Below are 13,325 nucleotides of genomic sequence, written 5' to 3'. Positions count from 1 at the left end.
AGCAAAAAAAAGAGGGATATTTCCCTAAACATCAACATATCTGTAAAAATAGCCGAATCACTTCTCTGTAATGTATATTCTCAATAGCATACCTGCAAAGAAGGGATGATAATAGGCCAGCATCGTTCCAGGAGCAAAGTCTGTCTTGTGCTACAAGTTAAATCTGAATTATGCAATTCCTAGAGTTCTAATTAGCATATTTATGCATTTACTTATTTTTAGCTCTTATGTTTTGGTGAGGCAATATGCACTTGATCCTTGAACATGGATCTGCAACTTTAGATTCACCTTAATGACGTCATTTCATGGATATTAAGCTAACATTCCTTGGACATGGATTCTATCAGTAGTTACTGGCTGGTCATGTAAGATCCTAAAGAGTTATCTGGAATTAGCTGTATCCTTATGTACACATCCTATTAAATAAAGAGAAGGAATTAACAGTGGAGAGCAGAGTGTCTGATTTCAGTTAGCAAAGATAAAAGAGAAGAAAGATTTGGAAAAGATGCAGGGCTGCGAAAGGAAGCTTGGTACTGGAGGCTATGTAGTCCAGTTAAAGACTGGCTATAATGTAACTGGTTAAATTTTTCTTTGTGAAGAAGAAGCAGAGGGATTTGAAAGAAGAAATATTTCAGTTTATAGGATTATTTTAAGAAAAATCTCTTTATGCTTCATTTAGAAGCTTCGAATCTTAAAATTGGCATACTCTGTATAGTTCTTTTTTATGGATCAGTTTTGTTAAGACCACTGAATAAAAGCTCATGTTATTTTAACTTACTATAAATGGAAAATCCACTTCTTTCAGTAATTTCAGAAAGGATACCTTAGATCAGTGGTCTCCAACCTTTTTATGGTGAAGATCACTTTATGTAAGTAAAAGGCACCCCAGGATCTACCGCCCTGCCCCCCGGCAGCTGTTCCCCTCCCCCTCCCCCCGGGCTCTGACCCACCTCACCCAGCCCGCCCCAGGAGCAGGGGGCATGGCTCAGGCCAGCCACGTGTGTCCTGCCGCTCCTGATCATGTAGCCTCTGACAGATTGAGATTCACTGTCGGAGGCTCCGTGCCTTAGATATTACTTTACATATTGACAGATACCATCAATAATTTGACCCACCCATCTTCTCCAAGTCTTAACTATAATAAACATTTAGTAAAATTAAAGGCTGTTACTAGGCTGAAATAATTATTAACAGGGATCCTGGTTTTCTCTGATAAAAAATAATTTTAAATTCATGATTAGAATGAAAAGCCACTACAAGTATCAGTTGAACACAATATTTTATTGATATATTTACAATTTTAAAGCAATTTGGAACCCTACCATTGCCTCCGTCACTATAATAAAATAAATTCTAAACACCTATCAATTTTGGTATTCAACTTTGGCTATTTTATCATGGAAAAATCAGAGTTTCCCTTGCCCCCATTGCTCACCATAATCTAGGTCCAGGCCCTTCACTTCCAAGCAACAGCCTCCCAGCCCTGCCCCCCCCACAGCAGCACCTGAGTCCCGGCTGCCACCTGCAGGTGACTGCTAATGTGGAGCAGAGCATGGAGCCCACCTTCTCCTCCCCTGTGGGTGGCACAGGTGGAGTGGAGCCTGTGGGGGCAGGGGGCATATGTGGGCTGCCTGCTGTGGGCTCGGGCGGGGGCGACAGGTTGGCTCTCCATCACTACATGCACTTCCAGGGGGGTCACCCAGATCTGTGTGCAGGGTGGGGGTGGGCTTTCTGTTGTGGGCTTGGGCCTTCTGCCCTGCTGCCCTCCTTTGGGGCCTCCGTGGTGCAGTGGGTGGGACCCAGCACAGCAGGGCTGGGCGGGGAAACTACTTGCTGCTGCAAGCCCCACATCACCCTGGCAAGGTGTCCTCTGTGTGCCTGGCAGCAGTGGGGACAGCAGCATGGGGTTGTGCCCCTTGCTGCTTCAAGGCAGGCAGGGGATACCTTGCCAGAGTGATGCAGGACTCGCAGTGGCAAGGAGCTTCCCCGTCCAGCTCTGCTCTGCCCTGCCACACCAGATCCCATCCACTGGGCCATGGAAAACCTAGGGGAGGGCAGCAGGACAGCAAGCCCAAGTCTGCAGTGGGCAGCCTGCCCCCACCCCATGCACAGATGGCAAACTTTGAGTAACAAAGGAAATTAGTTCTGAAGTACAACTGCATTTGGAAATATTTGTAGAAGCAGCATGGAATTAATTTAAGGTAAAGTTCAAATGCTACCTGGAGTTTGCATCACATGAGGAAGCATTAGTATGGAAGGGCTAAAGACCTATTTGGATTAACAAAGATCCTATTGAAAGTATGCAAGAAATCAGAGGATCTACAAGAAAATAATGAGGATATCTTGTCCAACTCAAAAAGTGCAGAAAATAAACTGAGAATAGCCAGAGACTTTGTTGAGTTGTTTTTGTTGTTTTCATGATAGAAAATGAAATTAGATGGCAAAAGACTTTTCACTCATATAAATGGAAAGAAAATGGGGCAGGAAGAACTGGGCCCTCTATACACTGAAGATAAATGGAAAATCAAGACTATTCTAAGTATGGCCTCATTACTGAACAAATAATTAAACTTGGTTTTCAATAACGTGAAGTTGTAAATGAGAAGAATGATAGGCCAAATAGGAATGTGGATGCAGTAACAGAAACAACCACATCTAAAATAGAAGTTAAATGTAAATGATGTATTCTGGCAAAATTGGGGGCCTAAATAAATTTCATCCTATAATACTGAAAAACCCTGTACATGAAAAAGCAGCTCCTTTAGCAAGGATCTTCAGTGAATCTGTTGATTTAGGGACAGTAGTCAATGGTTGGAGAACAGCAAAAGAAATGCTTTTATTTACAAAAAGGGGGAAAAGTGATGGAAGGCCTTAAAAGAAAGAAGGAATAACCAAGGGCATGGAAGGGAACAGAAATGGAACAAAATGAAAGTTTATTGAAAGAAGCTTGTGCAGACCAATGTAATATCCTGTTATGATTAGTAGGGCTATGCAAAGCTTCAGTCCCTGGTTTGATCTGGCAGAGATTCGGCTCGATTCGGTGGCCAAATCTCCAAATCCAAATCGAATCGGAGAACCCTTTAATCTCTTCAAGTCAAGTCGGAACCCTCTGAATCAATTTGGAAAGATTCAGCAATTCAGACATAGAAACAGCTTTAAATGTTTTTTCTACATACCTCTAGGTAGCAGGTGGCTCATGAATGCTGTTATGCTCAGGGGCACATGGAGCGTCCCACAGAAGTGTGGGGGGAATCCCCAGAGTGCTCAGCAGTAGACCTGTAAGTGGACTGGAAGCACTTCCGGTCCACTTCTGGGTCTGCTGGGGAGAGTGCAGGGGGGCCCACCAGCTTGCAGACTCGTCCTGTGTCTGGGGGGCACCTGGGGTCCCACCATGGCCAAGCTGAGGGGGCTTAGGGGTGGACCCTGTGCACTCCCCAGCAGACGCAGAAGTGGACTGAAAGTACTTCCGGGTTTGGCACTGAGCATGCACTCCTGTTCGATGCTCCATATGCCCCAGCTGCTCTGGTACCTTGAGGTAGGTAGAAAAAAATATTTAAAGCTGTGTCTATGTCTGAATTGCTGATTCTCCGAATCAGCATCGAATCTTCAAATTAGGATTTGGCCAAATCGAATCAGGAATAGTGATCTGAATCAACTGATCGAATCACTGTCCCTGATTTGGGCTGAATCTGAATCAAATAGGGCCCACTTCGCACACCCCTAATGGTCAGGAAATTGGCTTGCTAGATAAGTGAAATGCAGTGGATCTAATCTTTCCAGACTTAAGCAACACCTCATGGGATTTTATTAGCTAAACTGGAGAAAAAGAATTAGGCAACTTTGTAGAGTGGATCAGTAGAAATGTTCTAGAGTTTAACAGTGCCAAGGGCTCACAGAATAGAGGCAATGGAGAGACAGAGGGAATAGCTGATTCCATGAGCCACCAGTGTGACAAGGCTAATGCAATTCTAGGATGTATTAGTAGTGATATGTTTAATAGAGATATGGAAGAAGTAATTGTTGTCACCTTTTAGAAGATTGTTTACAGATCTGGTCACCTAGTAAAAAAAATGGAATTTAACTGGAATATATATAAAGAAGGGATAATAGGATGGTTAAGGGAAGAGGAAATCTGTTTTACATGAGACCAAAAGACTTGTTTTTCTCTCTTCTATCCATCTTGTCTCCCCCAGCACTGGCCCTACGTCCCCCTGCCTTGTCCCTTTCCCCACCCTACCCTTTTTATTCTAATCACTGTTTTCTATTCAGCAGCTCTGCTTCTTGCAGTCCCTTTATAGCATCTCATAAAGTAAGTTGCTGCTTATGAAAGTTTATGCATCTCTGATTTAGTTAGTCTATAAGGTGCATATCTACCTTGCTTTCTACCCTTATTTAGCTTAGCAAAGCAAAGACTAACTGGGGATATAATTTCTCGTCATAAATACATAGGATGACTATACATAGGATGACTATAAAGGTGAACACAGACAATCAGGGAGTTTTGGGGAAGATTAGATTGCATTAAAAATGGCCACCTGATCTAACTTAGCTTGCCCAGGTGTGGACCTTACACTTGGATCCCTAGTTAGGTAGATCTAAGTGCAACTCTACAGAAGTTCCAGGAAGGTTAGCCTGGACTAAAAATGGCCACCCCAATCTAAGACCAACCTACCTGTGATGTAGCCTAATATCAGATTGGCCATTTTTAGAATAATGTAACTAACCAAAACTTCTATACAGTTCCCAGGGAAACGCCAGGGGCAGGAAAGCCCAGCTGCTGTCCCTACTCCTGGGGCTGCACATTTCCTACCTGCTACCCTGATACCAGGCTATTTTTGGCCCGTCACCCCATCCCCAGCTAGAGAATTCTCTGCCCTGCAGACCAGCCATCACCCCGCTCCACCTGAGCCCACCAACCCTCCCCCTGCATCCCACAAGCTGCTCCTGTTGCTGGTTTGATCAGTCTTCAGGGGCTAAAATAGCCCCTTGTCCCAGGGAGTGGGGGAGAGAGTCCCCCATCTATTCAGGGCCCTCTACGGACCCTGCAAGCCACCCTGATCCCACCAAACTCTCCTGGACCCCAGGAACTCCCCCATGAACCCTGCCTGCCCCCCTGATCTCCCACAGACCCCATCAGCTCCCCGATCCGTCCTGCAGATGATGCCTGCCTGAATTCTACCAACCCCCCCTTGTAGATACTCCCTGCTCCCGGATCCCTCCCTCCCACAGACTCAGCTAGCCCCCCCTCCAATTCCCCCACATACCCCACCTGTCCCCCCAAATCCTCCTGAAGACCCCTTCACACCGCCCTGGAACCTGTTTCCCCCCAGGCTAGCCCCACCCCCATCCTGATTTACCTTAAACTGAGTGGCCGTTTTTAACTTGATTTAACCTCCCTGGAATGTCTATACTCAGCCTTAGAGAAGGAGAAGAGCTATTTAAGTAAAAAAAAAAGCAAGAGTGGTACATAATCAAATTGATACCCAGTTGTGTTCATGGAGTAATGCTCAGTTCATATGATATACGGATTCAAGTGTTTCCCTGCTGAAGTTGAAAGAAAACTCATTCTTATTCCTTTGCAATATTATGTATTGCTTACAGATACCGAAGAGAATGTGGCTGGGATGCCCTGGTACTCCTAACAGCACTTAAAAACCTCTCCAGTGTCTGCTGGGAGGGTGTTGTTCATGCAGTCAGAGTTAAACTGACTCTAGGTTTGTGGGCAGGAAAGATTTTTTCCCCCCAGGTTAGCTTGGTAAAGATTCTGAGTTTTGACTCCATCCGTAGGATGCAGCCCTCTTCCTAAAATCTGAACATGGCTTAACTAATTCCCTGTCACCAAAGTAGAAAGGCAGTGCCAATACTTTGGTTTCACCTACTCTTTACCTGTGGGATACTGAATTCCACCCCCATAAAGCACTATGTCACTGTGCTGTGTAAGAGGGTTCAGAGTGATTGCCTGCAAATGCAAGGGATTGAACTTGATGGCCTGCGTGGACCTTACTAGACCCATGTTCCTGTTGGCAAAGCTGTGAACATTTGGAAGTCTCTGAGGATGAGACTAGAGAAACAAACACAAGTTTATGCCTTCCACTGATTTGTTTTATTTATAAAGTAAATTAAATGAGGAGTGATTGTCACGGACATCCACCCAGAGACTTAAGATGGAACATCTGTGCGAAAAGGACTGACAATCTCAGGGAATTAACCCATGGAATAATTTAGGGCTCAGTAGCTTTATACAAAGCTAAAGGGTAAACACTATAGGATACATTTTTTTTGTTAGCAAGTGTAGAAAGCATCATATACATTGTATCTGCTTTCCCATATTTTTCCTACTGGATTGATTATTGTCCCTAGATACCCAAAGACAAAAGTGCCAAAAGCTACTTAAGGGCTGAAGAGCAGAAATGGCTGTAGTTCTGTGGTACTGGATACTTTTGCCACCACTGGTTCAGGTTGTACAAACATAACCCTCCAGTGGAGCACACTTTCAAAAGTGTTTCTAGTCAGAGGCTTATATACTTGCTGCAAAACCTCGATTTCTGAACCAGTCTGCAGCCTATTTTGGGATTTATCATTTTTGCAGCAGCTATATGTTCAGGGCATTCAACCATATCAAGCCCTTTCCCTATTCCAGTCTCAAACCCTCCAGTATCTCTTTGACTGTTTCTTAATTTTATTACAAGCCATGAAAGTCATCTATCAATAAACCAAGAGATCTTTTCTTTTTCTATTTGCACTAGCATACAGCAAACAGTTAAATTCCTTTTAGTAATCAGCAACGCATATGCCAAGTAGTGGATTATATTCTCATTCTTTTACCATTAAAATCTTTATCTTAAATCACACCACAACTTGGTCTCTTACAGGACTCAGTACTTCTACCCAGTATGATTTACATCTTGCAATCCTCATGTAACAATAGAATTATTTTTGCCTTTCAAGTCCAGCTATTACAGCTGCTTTTCAATACCCTGCTCACAAGAAGTTTTTAAAATTAACTCAAGATGTGCCCGTTTGTTCTGCTCTAAATTACCTGTATTTGGGAGGTGGGAGAAGACCCAATGTTACATGATAGAAAATACTTCACAAGACTTTGATTCCCAGCTGTTACCTTTTACCAAATTAACTGCTAGGTCTAGAGCTCTTTAATATTCTATTTGAAAGTCTGAGGTGTGTTTTGCGTTTGCCCTGTTTCCTTTACTCACTTTTATGACAGAATGTGAAATTGCAGTCCCAGCAGCTGTTCTCCAGCCAGGCCATGTGTCCTTACAGTATGTTCTTCTCCAGAAGATATATTTTTACACCTCACATGCTTAGCTTCTGATTTAGAAGAGTCACAAAACTCAGATCTGGATCTGAATGATCACAGAATAGATCATCTCTGTTCAAGATACAGAGTCTTGTTTCTCCTTTGTGCTTTGGAGAAAACATAAAAATTTATAGCCTTAGAAAAGAAAAATCAGGGAGAAACTACATAGCCTCAGGTTAAGGCTGGTAAAGATGCCTGCATACCAAATACTGAACCCTGCAGAAATTATTTTCTCTTCCATCTGTTGGCATAATTCTCCTTATTGAAAGTTGTTACAAGCACCATTTACTCTTCAGATCATAAGACCTTTCCTATTTTGTTCAACTTTCTATGAACCCTTTATTAGAATTGCCGAATTTCAATTTGATGATACACTTCATGTTGGGCCACAGGGATTTGGTATTCCCTTTTCTATCATGGAGGAGAAAGACAAACTTCCCATTTATAAAACACATTCTCTGAGCAGTACTAGTTCCTCTATACCATGGTTAAAGCATTCTAATTATCATTAATGCTAATATAAATGATAGACTAACATCAATAAATTATAAGTACAGCCTGTTAAAGCAACACTGGGAAGTATTAAAGAACCACAAAAGAACAAAATCTAACTTTTGGAAAAGCATATAAACTTTTTTCAATGCATATTTCTAAGATTTCTTGGACATTTCCATTGCAGAAAATAAATTATTAGTTGCCAGATGGTACCAAGCTAAGGATGGGGGTGACACCATCAAGCTTACCCAGAACCCTGAAAGCTAAAACAGAGTCCAAAATGGGAGAAGGCAAAGGAAGAATCAGTTGTAGTCCTTCCTGATACACACCCACACCTCTATGCATGTGTATGCTTTCACATACATGTTGAAGGCAAGTGAAGGGGAGAGAGGGAAGCAGAGGGAGCACATGGGGAACCGCCCTAGCTGCTCCTGGTTGAGCTCCATGAACAACTCTGTTATTTAAGTTTGGTGTAGTTATCCAAATACCCAGTTTTAAATAAAGAAGCTGCCTCTGCATGTAACTGTACCACAGTATGTGTCTCATTGTTTCTCTGTCCACTTCAATAAGGTTCCAAGACACAAAAGAAAACAGACTCTTAAAAGCTGGGCTTCAGGCCAATCCAGGCACAACTGTGCCATTCTGGATATGAAAAAACTTTAACTGTGTATAATTTCTAAATAAAAGGTGTGGGATGCTGCAATTACATGATTAACCTATGAGTTTTTCTATCTAAGATTTCAATTTGAAAGAGCTACTTAATTATTCTGTAGCATTTTTTTGAGAAAATATAAGCACATTTTTGTTGATGGAAGTCTGACTTGACAGCATTCTTTCTAAGGAAAAAAAATCTCTTTCGATAACAATCTCCTAAGCAATCCTTACACTGTACAAACCTTTCCATCAGTGTTGAGTATCACAACACTACACAGCAGAAGTCTACTACCTCCTCACAAAAATGACTGTGATAATTATACTTGTTTTGAATGGTAGTGGCACCTAAATCTGATAAAGGTAGCAGGACTTATATGTGCCAAACCAATCAACTCCCCACAAAACGCAAACCTATCTGGTTATCTCTAGAACTTTTGTCCAAGGTTCATATTCAGGGTTTGCATTATAATGAACATTAGTAGGATGACATCCACATCAATGAAAAAAGCCCACAAGACCCTCTATTATTAAGTCTTTTCCATGGATTTTCACTGGAATAGATAGCTCTGCCTAAGCTCTTTGTCTTAGGCTGGACTTTACCAATAAATAATAAGTTGCTTTTCTTGTAATAGCACCTCCTAGTATTAGGATTTGTTAAATTCAGAACAAACAGCATGATATACTGTAAGGTGCTGCTGAACATCCTCTATTTCCAGTGAGTTCAATGGGAATAGGGAGCCTCGTAGGTTCTGAAACAGTGAAGAAAAAGTCTACAATGATATTTAGCCAGTCTGTGCCACTCAGAAGGTACCTTACTTATACCTGTCACCTAGAAGGTCAGAACTGATACTTCAAACTTTTCATCAGTATTGTCATTTGAACCTAGATTCCCTGTTCCTAGTGAATGGAATGTGTAAAAGCAACCTATTTAGAGTGTGGCAGAGGCTATATTTGAAAGCTATAGTTAATATTTGGGGATGGCTGTAATGGTACCACCTGAAGAGATTTTCAGGTTGGGGACAATTTCTTAAGTCAAACCCCCCTCTATACCTGATGCCCACACACTTCATTGTGGCCACTGAAGGGAAGGCCTGTTTTTTTACATTTGCATATTACTAAGCTGTATTATTCTGTAGTATTAAAACTACTCTAGCCCTATCATGCTTTTAATGTAAAAAGAAAAGAAGAGTTTTATGTAAGAAGCCATTTGTGACCCCTTTAAAAAAAAAGGATAATTTAGGCCTCCTGAAATACCTGAAAATACCTGATGGTCCCCATGTGTGGGCAGCACTGATGGATTTTGTTTTGGGGACAACCTATCAAATAAAAACAGCCAAGAGACAGTCATATATGGCTACATACATCAGGTCTTTCAGCACTCTACAGAAGTGTGTAAGTATTATCATCTTTATTTTAGGGAAGTAAACTGAGGCACAGAATGGCAGTGACTTGCCCAACATTACCATCAAGACGATGATATTACTAGCAAGTTACTTTACAGTTAGGGCTGCCAGGCTCTGGAATGGGCTCCCAAGGGAGGTGGTGCTCTCCCCTACCTTGGGGGTCTTCAAGAAGAGGTTGGATAGATATCTGACTGGGGTATTATGATCCCAGCACTCGTTCCTGCCCAGGGCAGGGGGCTGAATTTGATTATCTGTTCAGGTCCCTTACAACCCTAGAAATTATGAAACTATGAATGATGCTGGTGAAATCAAACCAATGCCACTGTTAGTCTGCAGGCAAGAAATTCAGGGGATTAAATGGTCAGTTAAAAGCAATAGGCATACCAATAACCTCTTAATTTAAAAAACCCCCTTCTGTTAGTAGTAATACATATACAGAATATTAAGTTAAAAAAGGATTATAGATGCATTTCTGAAATCTGATTGGAAAGAGGAACATTTAATTAAATCTCAGTTTTGTATTTCTTGTGTGTATTACAGTAATTACTGATACTCCTAACAACATTGCTACTTGAGAGCCAAATGCCAATATAAGATGAAAGCATACACAATATAGCATAGAACCACTTATTAAACACACTGAGATTTAAAGTAATTCTTTAAAAACACATTTTTAAAGCTTCAATTTATGGGCTTTTAAATCATTAGGAAGAAGCCATTTTTTTCTTAAATGATTTAACATTTAACTTCTATAGGAATTTAAAAAGAGAAGTTATCAAACTAATGAAGCTACAAGCAAATGCTTTTGGGAGAGTTTTCTACATTACCATTCAAGAAGTTCCATGGCAGTATATACTCTTAAATTTATCTTGCATTGCTTCTATTTTTTTAAATCCACAATGCAGTTAGTTTTCAGTTGATAATGCAACTCTCTGAAGAGAGAAATCCTTCTTCATAAGTCTCACTGAGGCCAAAAATAGTTCTGTCAGTTTCTGACAGGCTGAACTTAGTCATGTGAAATGTTTTAACATTTTATCATGTTAATGAACAGACTTATTTATAAAATGGACAACTTCACTGTCATTGTTTGGAGAAAGCTGAATAAATTGTAGAATGCATTTTTTGTACTAAAGGGCAATTGTTCTTCTACATTATAAATAATTTTAAGATGAAAAATTCCTTTCCTTTTGAAATATCAAGGGGGCAACTTAACATCTGTAATTAACTAGTTTTTAAAAAATGAAGTAAAAGATAACTAAGTTTATGTATCAGAGAAATTTGCAATAAGCAAACATCAGCATTAAAACCTGAAAACATGATTAAAACATCTTAGCATATTATTATTAATAAAATATTTGATGCAACTATTTATATTAAATACCTTTAGACATAATTAATCTTTTTCAAAGGCACTGAGTTAAAAGTATAATATTAAAGTCTAACAGAAAAAAAATGTGTGGGTTAAAAATTGCTTACCCTCTTTTCTGCTACCTCATCCTCTCCTGTAGACTCTTTGCCATCATGTGCATCTCTCAGGGTTGGCATATGTTTTTTGTATGCTGGTTCTCTGTTTAAAGTTGTATATCCTATGTGTTCATAAATTGGGTTTATTGTCATCTTGGCAATATATTCAGCTGCCTTGGTTTCAATATAAAGAGTAATCAATCCATCTGTCACCAGGTCATGGATGGACTCAAAACGTTTCTCCCCAACAAAGTGTTTTCCATCGTAGTAGAGTCTGAAGTTTCTGGTTTGACTTCCAAATCTGCCTCAATGAAATGGGAAAGTATTTTTTTTAAAGAAAAGTAAGCAAGTGAAGCCTTTGCAAACAATAAAAATACCTTATCGTTAAAAGCTGTGACCAAGCTCTCTGCACATGGGCTGGATGAGGAACATAAAATTCAACTCCTGAGTACAAATAAGAAGGGTAGACTAACAACAACTGTGGATGGATAGCCAAACTAATGTCTGCCCCAGAAGGAGCTATTTGTTCTCTTATCCTTTTAGTCCCTTCATTATCCCATGGAAAAACTGAAAAATACTTCACACTAAGTTTGTTTTGTTTTCTAGGGCTGCTTCTCTATGTTCAATTGCTTGCCTCTCTGATATGAAGGACTCTCATATACAGTCCTCTATTACAGTTGATCAATACAGAGGTTTGATGCTGTGTTAGACCTCTGCACCCCTGCCTTTTTGTAGGAAGAGGCCATTCAGGGTACAGTCCAGCTTTAGTGCCAACAATTACACTGAAGTAGAACTGCTGCCAAAATCTGAACACTGTAGGACAAAATGACACAAGGGCAAGCATTCTTTATTTCTGGCCAAAAGCCAAGGACTAACTCTTCAAGCTTTGTACAAAAGTCCCTCTGTGTTATGCTTGTTAAGTCCTGAGATTCAAGTAAATCCTTGTAATATATGGGCTATATAACCTATAAGCTATCCAACATTAGTAATTCTGCAGCCTGGTTTGAATAGTATTTTGCTATAACCTTTCCATAACCATAAACGAGTATGTTGGCTTTACCCGAAAAAGCACCTTTTAAAAAATCTTACACCCTTGAACAATTTGCTTTATGAAGCAATCTGCACACATTCATGAACACATCAACGTGTGTACTTGGCAACTCCCAACACTTTTCCTTCAGGCAGGATGGAGGAAAGACGCTGCTTTCACAGCTGACTTCAATGTCACTCCTTGGCCAGACAGCAGCAGGTGCTGCTGTTCAGGATATTAGATTCTCCAAGAATATCAAGCCAAATATTAAAAACAAAAATTTGAAAGTATAATGCTCTTCTCTTTTCAGAAAGAAAGCTGTTGGAAAATACAGGAAACATACAGGCTCTACTAAAATGAGTCCTTTTTAATGAAGACTACCTAAATAGATGAAAACACAACTTACATGAATTAGCACTTAGACTTAATAATGCATATTCCTCAACCAACATCACTAGCTGTCTTGAAAAATTATGAACTTTAATGTTATAATATAGTCAAAAGAGTTGATTCTCAGTAGGTGTGTCTACACGAGACTCTTTATTGCACAGCAGACTAATCAATTGGGGCCTGCCCCTCCACCTCAGCTCTTCCCAGCCCCATTCCTCCATTGCCTGATCGGGGCATGGGGCTGGGAAAGAGCTGCAGGGGAGTTGCAGGTCCCAGACAGCTCTGGGCAGCGTAAAGTACTCACTGCACAGTAAGCCTACTTCATATCAATAACGCGTAGATGCATCCAGTTAAATATATTCTGATTTATTTAGAAAAAAGATAAACTAGAAAAGACTATAACTTCAAGTACCATTCTTCAAAAATAATACTCAGAAAAGTTTCTGAAAAGGCTTTCATTGTAATTTCCTTCCTGCTCACTAATAACATGGGACACGAGAATGATGTATGGAAGATATGGCAGGCGCTTCTATTTATGTTTTAATATAACAAAAAGAAAAGATAGAGCAGTGAA

General features: G+C 40.5%; 1 protein-coding gene across 3 annotated transcripts in view; it reads right to left on the bottom strand.

Annotated features, from left to right (window-relative positions):
• CHN1 (chimerin 1) overlaps nucleotides 1-13,325 on the bottom strand; it is a 156,655-nt gene that overhangs the window by 59,427 nt on the left and 83,903 nt on the right. For all 3 annotated transcript variants that reach the window (XM_090045429.1, XM_090045431.1, XM_090045430.1), the window contains one exon: nucleotides 11,344-11,632. In XM_090045429.1, the coding sequence (XP_089901555.1) occupies nucleotides 11,344-11,632 (289 nt within the window). The remainder of the gene's footprint in view (nucleotides 1-11,343; nucleotides 11,633-13,325) is intronic.

Source organism: Crocodylus siamensis, chromosome 4, assembly GCF_052110815.1.
Source record: "Crocodylus siamensis isolate JL-2025a chromosome 4, ASM5211081v1, whole genome shotgun sequence".
Lineage (NCBI taxonomy): Eukaryota > Metazoa > Chordata > Crocodylia > Crocodylidae > Crocodylus > Crocodylus siamensis.
This window is presented reverse-complemented; position numbering and strand designations above follow the sequence as displayed.